This window comes from Thunnus maccoyii, chromosome 15, assembly GCF_910596095.1.
Source record: "Thunnus maccoyii chromosome 15, fThuMac1.1, whole genome shotgun sequence".
In the NCBI taxonomy this organism is placed as follows: domain Eukaryota; kingdom Metazoa; phylum Chordata; class Actinopteri; order Scombriformes; family Scombridae; genus Thunnus; species Thunnus maccoyii.
The window spans coordinates 24,901,411-24,923,771 of NC_056547.1; the positions used below are offsets into that span (position 1 = coordinate 24,901,411).

General features: G+C 38.6%; 1 protein-coding gene across 1 annotated transcript in view; it reads right to left on the reverse strand.

The window, feature by feature from the left end:
- The window catches only part of ctdp1 (CTD (carboxy-terminal domain, RNA polymerase II, polypeptide A) phosphatase, subunit 1), a 70,568-nt gene that overhangs the window by 18,472 nt on the left and 29,735 nt on the right, over positions 1 to 22,361 (reverse strand). The window contains exon 12 of the mRNA XM_042435560.1: positions 14,881 to 15,131. Within this exon, the coding sequence (XP_042291494.1) occupies positions 14,881 to 15,131 (251 nt within the window). The remainder of the gene's footprint in view (positions 1 to 14,880; positions 15,132 to 22,361) is intronic.

Here is a 22,361-nt window from a genome sequence, read left to right on the forward strand (position 1 = left end):
CTTGCAATAACATCCTTATTCTAGTTCTGACATAAAACATTATATTGACCAACTTGGCATTTCAGCTGCAGTTTACAATGCCATCACCCAGCAGCTGCACAGAAACATAAACTAACTTTGCTTTAAAGAGGTCATATTATGCCCTGCCAATTCCCAGTTTAATATTTTTTATTTTCATGGTCTATTTACAGACATTTCCATGTTTTTATTACAGCTGTGCAAGCCATGCATGCAGTCCCTCTGTCTCACTCAGCTTGAAACAGGCTGTTTTGTGTCTGCTTAATGCCCCTCTCTTGATTGGCTGACTGTTTTCTGAGTGAAGCACGCCCAGGCCAACCACAGGTTATGGATTGTAGCTCTGGGTAAAATTCAGTGGTAAATTGCGATGGCTACCGCTGTAGATAATGTTATTCAACCTTTGGAAGTCTGTGCAATGACATCCTGACATCCAAGAACTGCGCAGCGTTTCCTCTGCGACTGTCTCTCCTCTGCTCTGCTGTGTGTGTGTGTGTGTGTGTGTGAGCCCCGCCCTCAGGTGAAACCCGTAGAGTAGACGCGAGAAACTAGTGCAATCATAAATGACAGCAAAATGCAGTAGAGACTCTCACACTGAGATAAAATGACACAAGTGCATATATTAGGTAAATAACATAAATAAATATATTTTGTTTCTTTCAGGAGGGGTGGGGGGTCTCGCTAGAGGGACGGGCCGTACCTCCAAAGCAATGGTAGGAAAAACGCTGAGTGTATAGTTTTGACTTCGCAACCTTACAGAAGTCCAAACGGCTTGTTTAAAGGCACTGTTTCTGAATACAGACTGTGGGCATTTCTCTGTGTACTGAGCGTTTTGATACTTTCACAGTATTTACATGGCATCTAGACCTGCTCTATAATCAAAAAAGAGAGGGAAATCTCCCTTAGCATAATAGGTCCTGTATAGCATCAATTTAGATGTCCTGAATTGACTTCTGATTAACATTTAATCCCATTTTGCATAATTCCATGGAAATACAATAAAAGAGCTGAGGACAAAACTGCCCTGTAGAACTAATGGTGCTACTTTAATAGTGCTGTATCATTATTGTAATTTGAAAAGGCTTTGAAGTTGCCTTTCTTACACAGCCCATTATACAGTACTACTGATTCTGCCTTGATGAATATGTAACGGCACAAACCCTGCTTGAGGGATTAAAAAAAAGGACATTACAATGTGTTAGTATTGTACTGTATGTATTCTCTTGTCCACCACTGCAACACACTGAATTGTTCATTATATGCTATTGCCTGTGTAAAATCTAGGAAGTTAGTTCTCTTTCAAACATTTGTTTAGGTGTCTCTCTATGGGGAACACTCCCTCTGTATCATTACTCCAGCCAGCACTGGCTGACAGTTGTGACGCTCACGTTGAAGTGGAGTCATACACCTTCCCTATAAAAATAGTTACTCGGAAAGCTTCAGTCTCTCTCCTGACTGCTAATGCCTAGCTAACTAACACACCTCTGTTGGCTGACCAATAGAGCTCTAATAATGAGTCAATTAAATGATTAATTGATCAACAAAAAATGAATCACCAACTATTTCATCATAGATTGTTTTTTCCTAAGAAGAAATGTCAAAATTCTCTGATTCCAGTTTCTCAAATGTGAATATTTTTTGGTTTATTTAACTAACCAACCAAATATCTTTGGGTTATGGATTGTTGGTCGGGACAAAAGAATACATCTGTGAACGTCATCTTGGGCTAAGGGAAACACTGATCTACATTTTTCATCATTTTCCAACATTTTATAGACCAGGTGACTAAACGATTAATCAAGAAAATAATTGACTAATTACTTGATAATGAAAATAACTGTTAATTGCAGCCCTACTGACCAAGCTAAAAGTAATAGTTGCTAATGGCAACCGACCCAGGTAACACAAGCGCTAGCCCCCACATTTGCTAGGTTCACACCCAAACTGTGTCCCTGGATTAGCAAAATCCCCAGTTCTGACCCTCATAGTCCGTGTCTTATGTGCCTCAGGCTGCAACATGCCCAGGTGGCATTATCTATGCTAGGCTGATGTGAACAATGCATCTCCTTTACCTTTGAGAGTCTCTGTAACAGGCTACACTGCCAGGCTAGCTTGTCAAGCATGGACAGTTTTCTTAAGTGCACCTGGTGTAGGAGACAAATAAAGCAGCAATTATTTTGATAAAGAATGTTATTTAAGAATGTACCTCTTTTTGGCTTCAATTACAATTTAACAATCTTACTTTCACTCTACTTAAGACCCTGTAGATTTTCTTTACTTGCACAGCAATCCTACATCCAAATGTAGAGAATAAAAATCTCAGGAGTGAAATACAAACTGTCTCAGACAAAACACAACAAAGATCTCTGTCCAGCTAGACTGTTAGATCTCTTGCCTCTTTTCTCCCTGTGGTTCTTTTGCATAAAGCATCACAGACTGGCTGGGTTGGCAGACATGAGCACACTGTGTCCAGCTTACTGACGTCACACTATATACAATTTGGCACTGAAGTTGAAATTTTTTCAAGTAGATCTTGGAACCACTTGGAGTAGTCATTTCAAACTCAAATTGATTTTGTGGGTCCTGAACTGAAATGACAGGAAGAGACAATGGTGCAATCAGCCGGAATGGTTTCATCAGCCCAGGTCTAAAGATTCACCAGGGAGAGGGTTTGTATGCTGAATATCCTGAGCTGTCAGAGAATATAGAGGTGGAACGTTTTCCCCTGGAAAAAATCTGCACTTCAATGAAAAAAGAACAAAAAAGTGGCATCAAGTGTTGTCTGCAGAATGAATTGGTCTTCTTTTGGAATTAAATGAGAATTAAATTAAGTGTTTATGATGGGACAATAGAATAGGTTTTCTATTTTTCTTGGGTACTTTGATTTGACTGCTTTACTTTTAGCTCATGAATAGAAGGAGAGACCATCTTGTCTAATGCACCACACAAACTCATCATGAATTATGATTCAACAGCCTATCGCCTCTTCTCTCAATGATCAACAGTAGCTTAAATGCGATACACGGGAAAGAAGTTATGTCTGCCATAATCAGCGTGATTTTCTCGATGCTCCTGACAAACTGCCCAATATTACAAGCAATTTTACTCTAATGAATCTGGGGTGCCAAGAACAACAGGCTGTAGTTGTTGCTGGAGATACACTTTCCTAGAAATTTAGTAATGATGCCAGCATGAAAGAGATGACAAATAGATCCTAGGAAGCAGAACTGGTGGGAAAGAATGGTTATTACAGTTTACAGATACCGAATAGAAGAATTACTTTCAAGTCTCAGGCCTCATTCATCAAGGCGTGCTGCATTAAATAGCCTGTAATGTATCCTCGCCATCCCATTGTACACCAGTCGCAATGAGATATGGGCACTGCTTATACAGCATAGAGAGCTGTGGGAGTATTAAATTTGACCACTGATTTACTTCAATTCAATTTAATGGCCACACAACTGAAGTCGGAACAATCTGTTTTTGGTACAGCATGGAAAAGAATGCTCAGAACACAGTGTCTGCATCCAGACTGAAAAACAATATAAAGCGTTGTGGTGGTGGGGGTGTGTTGTTTAAGGTAATCCAGGAAGTCCAACTTAAACTACAGATTAATGCATTTAAAGGCCTGTCAGATGCCAAAACACTGTGTGCAGGACTGCGAACTTTTACATGGCGGCAACTTTTTTATCTTTTGTCAATACAGCATTCACGTTACAAAGTAATCCACCAGGAATGTGAGTTTACATGTATGCCACGCAGCGCCTTGCCGGATGATGTTGCGTTGTGGCAAAAAATTGATGACCCTGTGGTGTTCTTGACGTTGTACCCCTGCTGCGTCAGCGCACTGCCTCCATTCAAATGAATGAATTAATTTTTCACACAGAGCTCATGTTGGTCTGAAAACTGCCTCAACTGCAAGTAGCCTACAAGACACAGGGAACAGAACGTTTACTGGGGCGAGCCATGTTTTCCATTTACATTACAAGCGGAACCAACATTTAGTGTATTACTCAAACTGGCCTTCTGCATCATATTTCTTCCTCTCACCAGTATCTCTAGAAACACACCTATTGCTTGTTTTAACAGAGAGCTATTTTGGGTCTGAACACCAGCTCAGAGATAGATAAAATGAGTGCTGCCATGATATTACTGGCATCCTCTTCTGTTGTTGTGTCTTGCTTGGAAACAAAAGCTCACTCATTTCACCACACCAAAAGCTAGGCATAAAAATACTGGCTTAAGCTCTACACAAGTAGGCTGGACACAATATTATTTTACACGGTGATGCTTTTGATCTATATGCCAACTCTTGGTGATATCCAATGACCCCTAAATCTGAACTATTAACAGAGAGATCCACAGTATAGGTATAGGGTATTGGCCTTTCAATAAACATGCTGAAAATTGCTCATATTTCCAAGGGTAGTGTGTCAACAGTATGTATTTGAATGGAAAGACAGCACATTGCCCTTGAGAGTGTTACAGGCTATAAGGAATCTTGTGGCTACTCATGAATGCATAAGGTAGCCCCTTATGGAGAAACATTGACGTAAATGCTTTAATAATTCATCTAAACCTTCTGTATAACAAATACTGCTAAATCAGCGCAGTCCGTTAAGGTGCCAGAGGCAGAATACATCCCATACTGTAATGTGTTGCCTTTAGCTTAACAAAAGTGGCCCATTTGGTTGAACCCATTTCTACAATGTGCCTCAGGTTTTACTGCTGTGGCACTGAGAACATCCACTGAGAAAAAGTGGACATGCACCATTATGTGAAACATTTCCCAGGGCGTCTGTTATTTGCAAACAACATGTTACTTAAGAACAGCCTCCCCGTCTACTTGCAATGGGACAAGCTGACAATGCACCTAGAAAGGCATTTACAAGGGTGGCTGGTACATACAGTATGGCCCCTCAGAACTGTCGTCTCTGCAAAAAACGTACCTTTTCTTAGCATTTGATCTTATGAAGCAGAAACACTTTTCTGAATCATATTCATGAGCATGAATTTATATTTATATAGATGAATGTCAAGCAATAACCATTCGATTACAATCTACTGAGGGGGGGTAAAAGGGTAGTTAAATAATATGCAAAAAGGCCAAGTGGGATTGTTGTTTGAATGTGACTCTGCCCCCTCCTGGACACAAATTGAATTACAGGACCTTGGCGACTTTATAAGTGGAATCCAAAAAGTATCATTAGCAAAACCAAAACCCCACTTACTATCCACCTGGTTAAATCATGGTGTGAAGTCCATAAAATTCTTGGAGTGAGGAATGATTTGTCACCTAAAACACCTTTATGGAAAAACAAACTCATACCAATGATCTCTGATAACAAAATGTTTAAGCTCCGGTACGATAGAGGGATAAGATACCTGGAGCACTGTTATAGTGATGGTATCTTCAAGTCCTTTGGTGGATATCAGAAATGACTAACTGTATGCCCTTAGAGAAAATTACGTACGTCCTGAAAAACAGATATGATGTCTTTTTAAAGACCTGGCAGCCTTTTATTGAATACATGTTAACATTGCTTCTGTCAACTGTGGACTCAATATAACTTTTGAACTGGTTCCAGCGTAGGCCAATACTAATGTCTAGGTACAAGAGTTGAGGTATCTCATTGACAAGTATGTCATGGTGTCAGAATTGTGTTTTTTTTTTTTTTTTTTACCCCTTCACTTCCTTCTTTTCTGTTACCTGTGTTTTGTATTATTGAGTTTTTAGTGGGAATAAGTTATACTGTTTTTTGCATATTTGAAAATTTAAAATAAAATAATAAAAAAAAAAAATCAATGTTATCAATGTATATTACATACTAGGGCTGAATGGTAAACTGTTAATGTTTTTGTGTTCATGACAGGAGAAGTTTGGAGAATATTTTAGATCAAATTTACTTTATTAATCCCTGAGGGGAATCTGAGGCACTGCAGCAGCAAAAAGATAAAGAATGAGAGAGATATTGCAATAGACAGCAATTTGGACAGTGTAATCTTGGTGTAATATGGAGGAGGAGGCTTGCTTCATTATCAGTATCCTTCAAAAAGTTTTTTCCAACAGCCTACAGGTCTGTGAATCCGTTGTTAATGATCTGAGGATAAAATAATCCGTGATAAAACCCTCATCTTAAGATCTGGCTACCCATAACCTTGGTCTCACCGGAACTACCGGCTTACCTAAAGACATAAAAATTTACAAGAATTAGATGGTAAAAAGCAAGAGGATCCTAAGGGGCAATCTGGATCATTAATCTTTAAAATGTAAGAACAGTAGAGCATCATCAGCTTTCATCAGTCATATAAGTCAAAAATCAATTCAAAAAGGTTTTTACTACTGTTCGGCTACTGACAGGAAACATGGATCATGGTTGACCAAAAGTGAGAGGACAGGGAGGCAGGGAAATAATTACCGTGAGCTTCTTGGTGGGCCGGGCGTATTGCTGCTCTGTGTTTCATTCATGTTTAATCGCCTCTCAGACTGTAGCACCTCTTTGATATCGCACAGTGGGTGCAGTTAAAAAAAGAAGACATGACTTCATGCTCCGCTTCACATATGTCCCTTGATTAATGAGAGGGCAAAATTTAATCACTGGCTTTTTAGGATTTTCTAAAAAAGTTGCGCTCAGACTTTTGTTACTGAAAGAGCATTCTCCTCCGTTAACAACCTGTGTGCTACATTTAAGTTACTTTCTACTAGTGGAACCAGTATTCAAATTTACAGTGTATGACCTATTGTATCAGTAAACAGGGCTAGTGCTGTTCTCTTTACAAAATTTGAGAAAATGAACTGCGCTGAACACTGTTGATTTTGACTGTTGAAGGCTCATATTAACTTCAGATCAAAATATAAATCAGATTTGAAATGTATTTTTCCATGGGATGATGACTATGGATTTTGTCCCACATCACTTACATGGGAAGCACATTAGGAAGGGAGTTTCTAATGGTCAGCATCAAGAGGAGGAATGATTACAGCGAGCAAAACCTGTTTCAATGTTCATATGGGCACCTGACTATAGTTTTAAGAGAGACTTGAAAAATTGTGAACCTACCCTTTAAATCACCTTATTTCCCATGAGTCGTGTATCACAAATCAACTACACTAACTACCTGTTGGACATACTGATGAAAAACATTTACACAATTATGCAGATGCTGTGTGCATGTTAAACCTTTTTACAATTATTTTGTCATTTATATTTCTATAAACTATTGAAGTTTTTTTGGGGGGCATTTTAAGCCTTTATTATAGAGAGAGTAGAGGATTAATTAAGTCATCTAATCCAATCAAAGATCCCTGGCTGAATTGGAACAGGAAGACTCATGGCCAAAGCGACACTGCACACATTTCTAAACTTGTCTACAAAATATCTGTCAGTGTTCTATAGTAGCTACAATAAAGCCACATTTAGCCTCGGTTACACTGCATTCTGACATACCGTAAAAAATGCTTTAGACAGTCGCAGTGACATTCTTGGTGCATAATATATAGGTGCTGGATTCTTCACTGGATGTTTGTTTTTTCTATCATCCTCTCTTGGGGGCTCAGTGGTTCATCAGTGAGCACAGTGATGGTAGAGACAGCACAGCGGAGCTTGACTGCACTATAAGAGCCATATATAGGCATACAGTCACAACAAAGACACACAATCCAATCGAGCCACCGCAGGAACCTCGGATTCAAAAGGCATTCAACAAAAAGGGTCAAAGAAGATGAAACACATTATGAATTTCAAACCATGCTATCTGACAACCTGAATGGAAAACTTTATAACCCATTTGCCTCCTTCATCACCTCCACTCTGGTGATGTTATAATAACATGCTCACTCAAGCTGACAAGTTTCACACTTTCATTTTCACTCGGAAATAGATACACTCCAGAGATACACGGTGCAGGAAAGAGGAGTGATGGAGCATTTGAATGAATGTGTATCATCTAGAGAGACAGGAAATTAAAAATGGGGAAAACTGAGCAGTAAATGGGCCTAACTGCTGCAAAAGTCATGACAGAAAATGTTTGATGTCATAGGTTCAAAGGAGAAATTATTGGATGAATAAAGCAAATGTTGAAAGATAGAAACAATAACTGATGAAGGCTTTACAACCTTGCAGCTGACTCAAAAATAATACGGTCCCAAGGCAATCCAAGAAATCCAAGTTTATTTTATCTGTCATTTAACTCTCTGCCTATTTAGTTAATCAGACACTTTAACTTTATTCAAAAGAATAGAGTGTGGCACCTAATTGTTTCCAAGGATTTCTGAAAGATTTCTTCTAAACTCCTTAGCTACTTGGGTAACGCCTGTCAAGTGTTCCATCCTATGTTGTTTATAATAATGGTGAATGTAATTAAGGTAACGTTAGCTCCATAAATTGGTTGAGAACTTTTTAATGTTTCCAGCTGACTCATTTTAAAATGAGAATACTTGAATATAAATGGTTTTTAAATATTCACTATTTGGTTACATGACTACATATATGATATTGTACTTAAAACTGAGGCTAAAGCTGCATCTCTCAGCCTAAAACAGGGCTGCCAACTCTCTCACACCGTGAGACTCAAGCAATTGACACTTTTCACATGCTCTCATGTCACACGTTCATTTTTTCATGCAGTGAAAAACAAATTCAAAAATTGATTTCCATAGCACCCTAACTAATCTAGACTAGTGCAGGTGGCTGTTTCCTGACTTAATCCAAGAGGTTAGGTGGTGTAGAAATGCAGGAAATTTGTTTTAAATTACATTTTTTTTCTGAGGGAGGACCCCAAACCCCTCCACCGATTATGTATCTTTTCAAGTTTTTTCTCCCATTTTAAAACATAACCAGGTGCCTGTGGATGGTTCAATATTCAGCGGGTAAGCACCTTCATTCTGAACAACTTCTTATCTCTATGGGGTGAACATAGACCTGTTTATGAAATGAGAGTGGTGATGCTGTGGCTATCAAAGTAATTTGTTCTTTTTCATATTGTTTATTGTACCTGTCGTCTATAAAGTGTACACTCCAAGTGTCATCTGCAGGCACATTCAACTGTGATAATCTCAGTAGTAAAAGTGTAGCAGAAGTTAGGAGTAAATCCCTTAGTCATGCATCACTTGGCACCAAAAATTCCACTCACTAATCCTCCGCTGGAAGCCTCAGTTTGTTGTTCGGCTTCAGCTCCATAATCATTCTGCAGTATGCAGTCTCATTACCTCTTCCTAATAGACAGATTATAGTGCTATACAATCCCTCATGATTTAAAACTACTTTCTATGTAAAATACCCAACATAAAAGGAGGAACTGGAGTCAAGGTTAATGGAATAAATACATAACTTAATCACTCCATAAATTATATCACAACAAGAGTTCAGTGGCCTACCCTGAATGACAATCTTAAGTGACATTTTAAACTGCTTAACAAAGATTCTCATGAGATATCATGAACAGTTTTTACACCAGGATTCTCTGGGAGGGGTCGAATGGGCCCATTAGTGCTTTTCTACGGGTTGGGGTTAGGTTATATTAGACATAACTACATCATTTTTAGTAAATTATACAATCACAGCATGAAAAATAGTGTGATAAGAAGTACATTCAGTGTTTCACAGGGATTCACTGTCGCACGGAGAAATATTTTAATCAGTATTTTGCTTGAAGTCAACTTGTATCTAGAAAACCAGAACAATTTATTATAGTTCACATTTAGTGATAACATTATAACTGTGACACTCATCTTTTTCATTATTGTTATCATTAAATTAAAAAATTGAATTGTTTACTGTTGACTAGTTGCTAATCACAAACCAATGGTACGTCACGGCTGATCATTAAAGCTGAAGATATAAGATATCATCTAAATCAGAAATTTTCAAAGTCTTACACTATGGTAAGACGAAATTGAGAAAAATGTACATTGCTTTTGCCAAACTAATGTCAGTTGCCAAACTAAATCTTTAAACCCCAGTTGAGAGACAAAAACGTGATCCAGTGTTCATTAAAAGCCCACATACTGTATGCCTGGTTAGATGGACCATTCAAGAATATCAGTTATTCATACTGATCATATTACTTTAAAAATTACTTGTTTCAAGATTAATTTAAGCCATCACTTTTCTCTGAAGGCTGATATGTTCCTTGCACAAGATCTCCCCTGACCCACGCCTGATGTATGTGACACCATGCGAGAGACACAGTGAGACATAATCAAAAAATCCTTTACGCCTGCACCCTCCCTAATGTGAACAACTTTTAAGTAAGGCACTTAGTCTGACACAGAAATCAAAACAGTTCAGCCTGACATGTGCACTGCAGCAATGGTCCGGAACCGTGACGGCACTGCTGCTACCGGGATGGGAAGAGTTTCTGTGAGCTGCTGGGAGGTGGAAAAATTCATCCACACTTAATATCCATCCTGCAATATTCTTGTGAAATCTTAAATCTTTTAGAGCCCGAAGTGCCACTGCTTGTAATAAATCATTCATATCAATCCAGATTAACAGCTAATGACCACCAATCCAGAAGTAGGTTGAAATACCAGCTTGCTGGAATTTTTTCCTTATTTTTGAGAGATGAGACGTATCTGACTTGCATTAAAGCAATTCAATTCAGGAGCACAAACAGACAGAAAGTTACGACGGTTAGGGTTAAGCCGGTTCAAGGCTGATTTTGATTGAACAAGGTCAATAAACTCTTTTTTTTGCTCTGCGGTTAATTAGAAGAGACAGTAATGGAAGGGTTTATGCTGGAAACACATTAGGAAAGACTCTGCCGTGCATCATAGTTCTTCTTCACTTCCAAATGCACTTGTTGTTTTTATTTGCCAGTCATGCACAAGGACCTTTGGGTGGTCTATCATGTCAAGTCATTCACATCAACTACGGTGGAGAAAAAGGATTCCAAGCAGTCCAAGGAGAAACAACATGCAGCAAAAACAATTTGCAGCTCCTTGCTTTCAAAAAGTGAAAACGTGTATTCAAGCTTTTGATGTGAGGATCAGAGTTGCTCTAACTAAACATGTAGATTGGTAGGTACGATTTTTTAATCAATTAAACTCTGTTAATAATTAATCTAGTCTATAATTAATATAGTGTATAGTTAACATTGGTCTAACAACGTGTAAAGATACTGACAGCTCTGCACTTTAGCTGCGAAGCTAATGTTAACGTTATCTTAGCAGCTGAACAGAACGAGCTGCTTCAAAGCTCTGAATCCTGGAGGTCCTGATTCAGAGATTTTAAGGTGATAAGCTTGAAACATCGAATGCTTTGAAGTGCTTCAAAGTTTAATGGAAAATTCTGATAATTGTTTGCCAGCTGGCAGTCATTTATACATGATAACTACTGAGCTGCTTACTATCTATATGAGGGATCACTTAGATAATTTAATGAAAATAATTGGTAGTTGTAGCAGTAGATCAAAAATTGCAACAACTGAGAAATGTGGCTCTGCTGTGTTACTGCAAACATAATTGCATTTCTGGTGATTAACAGACGAACAAAAGCATAATAAGTCCAGCAGAAGTGGAATCAGCCTGCTGCAGATTCTCCTGGGTCTACACTGCATTCATGGATTTAAAAAAAAAAAACACAACTGAGCATTTACAGTAATTATGCAAATGAAAAGATTTATGGGACTTAAACGGAACCATGCAATGAGGTAACAGGATCCACGAACTGTGTATGAATGTAACTGTAATCATTGTCATTATATGCCAACAATAAATCATCTCTGGATCACTTTTGTTGAAGCTAATCATTTTGAACTGCCTCAAACAGTGGTTGCCAACATAGTTCCTGAAGAAACACAGAACTGATTAATAGTAGGATGGATTTAAAATATCCAAAAAAATGATTATAATTTACTTGTAGTTACTCTGAGTGCAAATTTATACATAAAAGAACACAAATAGGAGAGATGTTGTTTTTATGTTTGAAGGAAAAAAAGAAAGAAAGGAAGGCAGGAGCAGACACTGAATGATGGTAAGAACAAAACAGAGACATTCACATCGCCACTGTATCTTAGCAACAGATGGATGTCTATTTTGTGCCAAATATAAGAAAAGTGGTGAAGCCGGGATGGAGACTGACAGAATGGCAACTCTTAAGCCATCTCGCCGAGGAGTCAAGGTCCCACAGTTGTGTCTAAATCAGGAAGCAGCTACTGTATGTGATGACTTCTGTAAATCCTAAATTGCCAGTGATGGTCTCCTGGGTAACAAGAGTCAAATTCTTTTCTCTGTCAGACATGAGAATTACATTAATGCAGTCGGGCAGACAGTCCGCTGGATGTAATCTTTTTTTTTTTTAAACTCTAGTAAGGGCTTATAACCTTTGTTAAGCCTTACAGTATATAGTGTATTTGTACAATATTAGAGTTAGATGTATTAAGTTATTAGAACATAAAGTTTGCCATTTATTTTATTTATGCAGAAGTCAAAGAGAAATGTGGAGAATTAGAGCAGATCAGAGGGAAGGCAGGGCAGAGAGGACAGAAGTGACAAGGTAAGAATTAAGGTGCTGCAAATGAATGCATGTTATTAATGTTTGAGCATTCATTCAATTGCTTAGCTAGCAATCCATTTTTAAGACAAATAAAAACAGAACAAGCAGCTTTCTCCAAGCTGTTTTCAAAACAAACAGAAAGAAAGAGAAAGACATTATAGATTCACCTGAGGTAAGAATTATTTACAACATATGGAAACTAGCGGGGCATTATAGTGGATAATAATATAGGTATCGGGGGGAGGGGGGAGAGAGAGGTCATGACCAGGTAAGATATGATATTATTTGACTATGTCACTGGTATCTTTCTGTGGAAGGAACCCAAAGACCTGCCTGCCAATTTGAGTCCACACTTCTTTCAGAATCATATCTACACTCTTCCCCGTGTGTGTCAGGCTGTCTCTTCGTGTGCTCTGCACCACTGCACTGACTAGAGTTGGACTTCAGGGGTTTTCAACAGCAACTAAGCAACACGGTGGACAGTGTATTTCAAGGTAGACTCGTTAGCAGCAACAAAAGGTGTCAGACTGGGTGATGGATGGACGGACAGACGGACATGTCCAAAAGAGGAGAGGGAGGTGGGGGCTCATCATGTTGCTGCCTGCTGAGGCCCAGGCAAGCCATGGATAGCTTGTCTGAGAGTAAATGCAGAGGTATAGTGGTCTAACATTAGGGCTGCTCTCAGAGGAGCTCAGACTGGAGGCTGTGATTTTTTTTGTTTGGCCAGACAAACTGCAATGGCTTCTATTCTCTATCTACTTATTTATCACTAGCCTAATGCCAGCCTTCTGAATCACTCCCAATTTTTCAGTGATTTGAATAGCTTATACTCATTGATGGCTGTTGTAATACAAGCCGATTAGAGCTTTGTAGATGTAGGGACCTCATCTTCTTGTGGCAGAGGCAAAAAAAATGTGACAAGTGTGGGTGAGAAATAACAATTCTTAAATTGGCCTTTATCTTCTGTCTTTTTCTTTGATTGCCATGACAATCACTAACTGCATCTAGCAACTGCTAGCTGCTAACTGCTTCTGTGTCGACTGATTGGTTAGGTCAAACTGAACCTCCTCCTAGGGAGATAATGGCTGACATGAATACAATGTCAGACCGACTGATCATGTCGAACTATGCTAACTTGCTTTGCTATTCTATTTCTATTTAGATTTGGACTTTTACAGCATACTGCAGTCTATGCCATTTAAGTTCTATATCTGCAGTATATATTTACATAAATAAGAAAAAGAAACGTTTGCAGGTGACTAACTTAATCTGTTCTTATCTTCTTACAACAGCAACACAACTTTCCTATACGGATAGAGAGAGTGCTGATAAAAACGTGTCCTTTATAAAGCCTTGAATATTTCAGTTTTGCATGTGTGAAACCATCACATACTGCAGTGATGCTGTAAACAAGGCTACAGCCAAAACACCAACCACATACAGAGAAAGATGCTAAATATCATGAAGGTTTAAATATAGAACTTTGAGATCACACAGTATCATACAAAGTTGCAATGATACACCAAAGTACCAACTGTAAAAAATACAATACAATTACATGCTGCAATACTGTATTTTACTTTATGTCTGGATCTGGGTCTATTCTATTGCTTTTTTACCATGTTGGTGTTGTGAGATTCAGTGCTGAACTTTTAAATAAACTTTTATTCATTCGCAGATAATGACTGCACAGACAAATATGACATATTAAGGATGTGCCAAAGATAACTAAATAATCTGTCAGGAAAGACTGAAAGCTGGCAGTGCGACAGCTCAGCTCAACTCAGGCCTATCCTTCAGCAATAAGAGACTCTCATATGTTCAGAACTCTTCGACTGCCTGCTGTCTGTTTGGATTTATCTCCATGGCAACGAACCAGACTGTCTGGCTTCGGCACAGACATGCTGATAAGTGGTGTATGATGATAATAGTTATTGGGAAAGTAAGACCTGAAAATACACAGTACATTTGCAAGGATTGTCAATGGATTTATATCTTTGCCAAATGCAATTTAAGTTAAGAATCATTCTCACCCAGAAGTGTTTATGCAGGATATAACAGTGAGAGAGGAACGAGCCAACAGTGATGACTGATAAAGGAAACATGTAATAGTAAATATTTGGGCCAGCAATAGGAAAAGAGAGAAACGGAGAGAGAGAGAGAGAGAGAGAGAGAGAGAGAGAGAGAGAGGGAGAGATCTATTATAGATATATTTTCATTGAACCTTTCACCTCCATTTACTGTTGAAGTAGTAGCAGTTGAGGCACAAAAAGGTTCAGTGAAGTGGGAGTATTAAAAAAAAAAAGGCTAAAGTAAAGGACTTTACTAGACAGAGAGATGGATTTTGCCATTATGTTCTGTGTCTCACCTTGGCACACTATCCGGCAGACTGGCCTCACTGGATGTTGTCTGGATCGTCTCCTCCACGCTCAGCGCCTGAGGACCGAGCCCCACTCCTGTTATCTGTTTAGATCCTTGCTGCTGCTGCTGCTGCTCCTGCTGTTGCTGCTGCTTCTTCTGCTGCTGCTCCTCTTCTTCCTCCACCTCCTCATTACCTGGTTTCTCCTTCCCTCGACCCTCACTCTCGTTGTCGCTCTCCTCGCCTAGGATGTCATCCACCTATTTTTAAAAAAAGAGCTTTCCTGAGCTATGGTTTTACATTTTGGACAGGACCGGGTCATGGGACCTACTGTATGGGTCACCACAGTATACTGCCCACCAAAATATTAGTCAACTTCTCTCTCTACTTTCAGTTTTGTTTTTTAGTTTATATATTAACATTTCATACATATACAGTATACTATGAATGCCAAAAATGTCCTTGCATTTTGCATATTTCTGCTCAAAGTATAGAACCATGTTTATTAGCCAGTTCCCTTGATGCAATGCAGTTTCCAATTACGTATCCAATTATATCTGGAAAATTCTTTCTCTGTGTAAATAATTGGGTTACATACTGTAATCTAAGCTTGGAAGGTGATTAAACTTGGGGCCAACAGTTTGCACTTATCATAACATTAACATTATTTATAAAGATCCCTTAAATGTAACTGTTAAAGAACTGTGACTATGGGACAGCTGATACCAGATTTTGAAAGGCCGATATTGATATCTGAGAGTTTTGAAAATAGCATGAACAATTTATTGGCCAATATCCTTTCTTTTACATAAAAACAAAAGTTTTTTGATGATGATCACCAAAATGTGTCTTTTTAAGAATTGTGATTGGACATTTTACAATTGAACAACAAAGTTATCCATGCTTTTTGGTGGACAAACATATGTAATGGTGTCACCGCTTCTAAACTACCTCAAACTTCTTTTTATCAATTTATTGTTAAGTATCTGCCGACATACTGTATATATCGATACTTATCTATAAGCGATCTTCAGTCCTGCAGTTTCTTGTTACAACTTATATATATATATATATATATACACACACACCAATGATAGCAATATGTGTATATATCAATACTGGTCTGTCAGTGATAAGCCAATATTGGCTGTGTTGATTTATCTGAAAGTAACTTGTGAGTTGCTTTGTAAATTAATGTAATAATTGAGTATTTAATACAGGGCTAATGAAGGGGGTGATTTATTTTGTCCACTCCCAGCAGGTGGAATAATATTTGAAGGAGGATAATAAACTCATCATCAGCTCACCATCAGATTTCTACCATGAGGAAACAATCCAGAGCCGAACACAACAAAGTACACAACTGTCCAGTCAGAAAATCCTGCCAAATACCGAAGGCAAAATTGTCAGTTCCATCTGTCACCAATCTCATATTCTTTCAACAGCTCATAATTTATGGTTCCCCAAGGTTACTGACCATTTAGAACAGGTTAACAAATTGACAGCCATCAGATCAATGGGAATCTGAGGTGAATACTGAATATTGCCACAGAAAATATGCATTCTCTTGTCTGCTGACTCATTAGCAACATGTATCTGGGGGGAAAACCAGGATTAACGCAGAGAGACGTTCTCCTGGGGCTAGAGCCAGGATCATTACTGGCATCAACCGAGACTCATTAAAGCCTTGTTGTTGGTTATTTGGATGGCCCTCGAGAGCCTTGGTGTAGGTAGAAGGTAAGAGTGCCTAAGGCAAGGCTGTTCTGGAAACATAAAAGGAAAAACTCTAAACATGTTGGGTCAATGTTGGCTGTCCTCCAGTTGCATTTCTGAAACAAATTTTAATCCCAATGGCCCCATGGGCACCAACAAATTACATGGTAGAACACAAATGAGACAGCAAAAGGACTTTTGTTTGCTCCATATTATCTGCAACATACAATTTAAGATTTCACCTCAACACAAATAGCTTTTTTCTTACTAAAATGTTTCCTCCTCTCATGGCATTTTCCCTTTCTCTACCTGCCATGAGTGCTAACAGTGACGATTTATTGGGCATTTTCTTTATGGCATTTAAAAAGGAAGTCTATTTTCAGTCAGTTTGAAAAAAATCTAAAGAGGACTGGATATAGACAAATGGAGGAAGGGTATAGGTTGGCCTTCAGACAACAAACTGGCCAAAATAAAAGTATGTATTGAAAGCCCATATAATCATGCTCAGACATTTGTGAAAATGAGCTTATGTAAGACATTTCACACAAATTAAAGCCATATTAGCAGATCTACATCTACACCAACTGGACAAATAAGCAAAGCTGAATGTTGTAAAACATAAGATGTCTTAAATTGTTAAAGGTACATAAACAAAGCTAGGCTGAGTAGTGAAAAGAGGGGGAAAAATGTCTTGGATCATTTGTTTGTAGGCTTTACAGGACTATGGCCCTGTTTACACTTGGTATTAACATCCGTCTCGGGTGATCCGATCATAAGTGGACAGCTTTAAGTACAGGTGTGAATGCACCCAAGACGCATTGAGGACGGACTGAGATCCAATCACTCAGACCACATTCGGAGGTGGTCTGGGCCGCATGTGGCCACATTAATTTAGCAGTGTAAACACAATGCATCCTTGGCCATATTGAAGGACCACCTACTAAACTGACGTCCTCTATTTTCCGGCTGACTAGGCACAGGACCCTCTGCCCAAAGCTGTTTAACTGGATGGAGCGGACCCCTGGTCCGGTTAATAACGAACGAATTTGGTCTTTGAAAACGGAAATGATGTCTGTGTTTATTTGCATATAGAGCGAGGAAGTGAGACCGGATCACAAGTTGTCGCTCAGGACGCATGCGGAGACGCATGTTGATGCCGGGTGAAAACAGACGTACTTAAAGCTGTCCACTTGTGATCGGGTCACACGAGACACATGTTAATACCAGGTGTAAACAGGGCCTCTGATGTGCTCTTGTAAGTAGTTCTCCACAGAAGGTGACAGTGTGTTTCTAAACAGTGACAGTCCAAAAAATGGTTTTATTCTCTTTTGAAAAATATAAAAACATGCACGATAGCTGCAGTATCATCATAGCTTACATTTTCTTACTTTCAGCCTTAGGAGTAAAGCATGATAGCTGAAACTGTTAAGAAAAATATCTATTTCAGTATACAGGCATTTTTGCTCAGAAGTATGTCAAGGGAAACTAAGTGGTTTTGGTCTATTTCTTTGACACGTATTTTCAGGCCACAGTAGCAAAAGCTTATTTCTAAGCACAGGACACATACAGTAAATATAGGAGCAAAACACCAAGGTCTGTGTAGGAATCACAACAGGTCTTATTTACTACTGACAAACCAGACAGGTATTGTACAGTATACAGCCAGTGGAGTCATTTCTGCTTCTGATCACTACCCTTTAAAAACCAATCTACAGTTCACTATGTCAGGAAGGGTCTTACAGCCTTTGCAAAAAATGGAAGCATTAACAATTCCCCACAAACAGCGTGGCAAACTTCCCACAGCATCCATTTCCTGGCTGTAATCAAAGGCCAAGCAAAGAGCACACTATGAAACTTTTCAAAGCACAGCGCAGCAACCCCTCAAAGATGGTTTAGAGTCAGGCTATTGGTCTCATCACTGCAGGCCGCAAGTAGAGTTTAGTACAAGTATGATTCCAGGGCATAGGATTTTATTTTTGACTAAATGCTTCCGTTGCCACACTATTGCGGTACAGAAAGCAATCTTTGTAGCTACCATATGGTCTACTGTGATGATTTATCTGTTTGGAGGAAGATGTAGTAGGACAGAGAAGCAAGCATATAAATCAATGTCTGCAACCATAATATGTTAGGACCTATTATTTTATGCAACATATAAATGTGATCATTGTTTGGTCATTTGCCTATGATGCACACATAAAATAATACATTGGCCTTGTTTTACAAAATATAATGGAACTAACACATTGATGTATTAATCATCGTATTTCTTGTGCAGCAAAGCTATCAAGGTTTTGATTCTTAACTCTGGACATACTGTAGATATTTCAGTTTATGACTCAAATCAACAGAAATGTCGACTTGTTACACTCCATTTCCATCTTTAATCTGACATTGCCTCCACTTTAATCGATTTCCGTGAGGGAGGGGGATTCAATTCGATCAACACTAAACACAGCTGGTGGTGACTGATGGGTGACGTACTGCAAGTTGGGCGGTGTTTGGATTTGGCTCGTCTGTTTTCAACATGGTGGCCGGGTCACAAACTTTCTCATATTACAGCTAAACAGTACACTAAAATATGTTTCTGAAAACATTTGAGACGAGAAATAGGCAATGCAGTAACAGAATCTTGATTCATATTTGATCAGCACTGCCTTGTTTTATTCTTCCTTTGTTCTGGCACACAGCTTGACAACACATGACAATGCTTGACAACGGCATTAGTCCTGCCCGTGGCGCTCATTGGCTAATCATTAGTTCCCCCATGGCGCTCACTGGATCAATTGCTTTTACAACTGAGATGCTGCCGTTACATGTCATGTTGCCAGACCAGAATCAGTCAACTCGGTGGAGTGGGCAGATTCAAAGGTCTGGACCCAGGCAAGCCTGAGGTGTTACTCACACTGAAAGATTCAGTGACTGAAAAGTGGCCGACAGTCATTCATTTTAAATGAAATCCAGCATTTGAGTAGCTTTTACTGTAGGAGCAGTGAACTGCTGTTGCCCAGAGCAATGAGTTTCAGCTAAACACAGGCCAACTTAAAGAAAATTAGTGGCCATTATACAGGGCTTTGAATAAGCTCTTGCTGTAACATCTTACTGTGTTGACAGGTTGGAGCTGCACAGTCCACTGATGTTTTTAATTTATTGCCACACATGCCAAAAGTGAGATAGTATTTTAAAAAAGGCTTTTCAATCCATCGCTGTATGTGATGGATCAAAAAGCCGTATATGATGGATTGAAAAGTCGTACATGAGTACTGGTTCAAAATTTTACCTGAATAATAACCAAGCAGAAAAAAATGCTCTACATACATGCACATACATTTTAGGGGTCAGAGAGAATTTAAGCCACATTATCCCCAAACTGAGCAACCCCCAAAAAAGTATAGGCAGGGAGCTAGCTAATGCCTCAAAATTACACATTGTACAGCAATTAGATTTTAATTTTGCTCTTATGACTCACAGTTTGATCAATGGTCACTAGGGTGAAAACATTTCAAAACCTTGTTTTATACAACAAAATCAACACTAAAACAAAATAAATAATGACCTTAAAAATTGAGAACTATGAAGAAATGTATTAAAGTTCATGTAAATAAAGAAAAAAATAAATAACGCCAAAAAAAAGAATATACAATATATATAGAAACTGATTTAATGCAAAGCCTTATTTACGACCTGCATGTATGTGTTGAACCACACTCCTCATAATTAGTAAAACAACATCTCCGTTGCCCAAAAATAACCCTTCCTCAGAAGTTCATTTAGCAGCTGAGCTGCTGCACTAATAAGCAGCATCTTGCTTTCAGAGCCGTTAGTTCTCTGCCAATAATGTTAGCCAAAATAACCAATTCTTTGAAGGAAAAAGTACCAGATTTATGGACTAAATTCATCCACAGTTCCTCTGAAAATAAAATAGCTGGGAAAAACCATGATAACAGGCAGGCCATCATATTGACATTCATAAAAAGGTAAGTTAAGGTCAAGTTACATTATCACAATAATGGTACTTTTAGTTGGCTATTGTTCATCTTCATAGGCTGTTGGTAGGCTGTCAACTATCTAAATTGTCCTCTTAAAAGCCTGAGTAGGCTTAGAAGGCGTAAAAATAATAAAATATTTTGACAGATATTAGACTATGATTTCACTAACAAAAATTTGAATCAAATATTTTGTTTTTGTTGATAGACAAAAAATAAATAATAATATTAACTAATAATCAAATGATTTGATGTGACTAAAACTAATAAAACAAACACATTTTTGTCAAAGACTAAGATTAAAATTAACTCAAAATAAGGTGTGAAAATGACCACTGTTCTGAATAGCACAAATCTATGAGAAAAAAGAACATACAGTAGTTATTGTGGGTAAATAGTCTAGACCTTCACGTGCAATGTGGTTAGCCAAAGAAAGAAGTTACCAGCCAAGCATAGGATAAAGTTTTTGAAGAGCACAGGTTTAGGTTTCTTTAAAGGAAAAATATCCATGTTTCAGTATATCAGCGTAACTCAAATGAGACACAATATCCCTGCAAGAAAAGTTCAGCAGCAGAATATGTAAGGCAGGAATCCAGAGTGGCAACTCAACATATTTCCATGAAGCCAGTCTATCAGGACTCATTGTCCTGGCCAATTTTGTGCCGAGTTATTGTACAGAGAGCTCCTGTCTTCACCACCAAGTTTACAAAGCAAATTCCCACTGAAGAGGGATTATACAAGCTTTATTCCCTGCCAGAATTACTGACTTCATCTCTAGAAGGTAGTCAGAGGCGGAAATACTGTTATAGGGTTGATTGCTGAATCGAGTAAGACCGCTGCAGGGTCATTCAATGTGAGGGCACATCAGAGGACAATGAGGACTTTGCATTTATAGAGAAAAGCTCACCTGAGGCCCAGAGGGATAGGAAATGAATGTAAATGTGTAAGACGTGAAGTAGACATGAAGACATTAATAGTAAATCACAAAAGAAAATTTAACAAAGAGAGAGTGAGACTGGTGAATCAGACGGACAAAGACCTCCCAAGCCACCCTACTCCTAACTATTAACCTGCGTTGTTCATTAGCTCAGGGTCGCATCAAAGGCCATACACAGCTATAGGATCAAGGGCATGTCCCATTCTCTTGGGAACAAAGACAAGAATTCACATCTTTACTCCACCTCTGCCCGCTCCTACATCAAGGAAAGATGGAGTACTCAAATGTCAAGAATACAACAATCTTTTGAGAACAAGAACTCTTAAGAGGCTCTGCCAACAGGAAGATACTGCTTTCTTTTCACCATCATCTCAGAAAGATGTGCTTTGTTGCATCAGGGTAGTTATATAATGCAGAACTAAAAACATCGCTTTGGAATGGAACATATTCAAATACAAAATACTTGAGAGAATTCATTCAGAGACTTCAGATTTCAGAATTTTATATCAACTGTGTACTCTCTTTGAATTTGTTAGGTTTGAAAAAAGAAAAAAAATCCAATCATATTACAGTCTTTGTTTGAGCAAGCAGCAAAACTGGACATCTTGCCACAGTCAGACAACTGAAGATATTTCTGTAAGGCTGCCAAGGACTGTGTGCAAACGGAAACCAGAGCAGTGGGAATATTCATAGCGCTCCAGGTTTAGGGACAGATGATGTAGTCTGGTTTGAATGATGGAGTGGCTTGTCTGAAAGCAGCAATTTGCTGGTTGTATCAGTATGATGGTTGACTGCAACCTGACCCTGTAGCACTGGTATCATGTCTTATAAATCACTGCTTTGTAAGCTGTGAA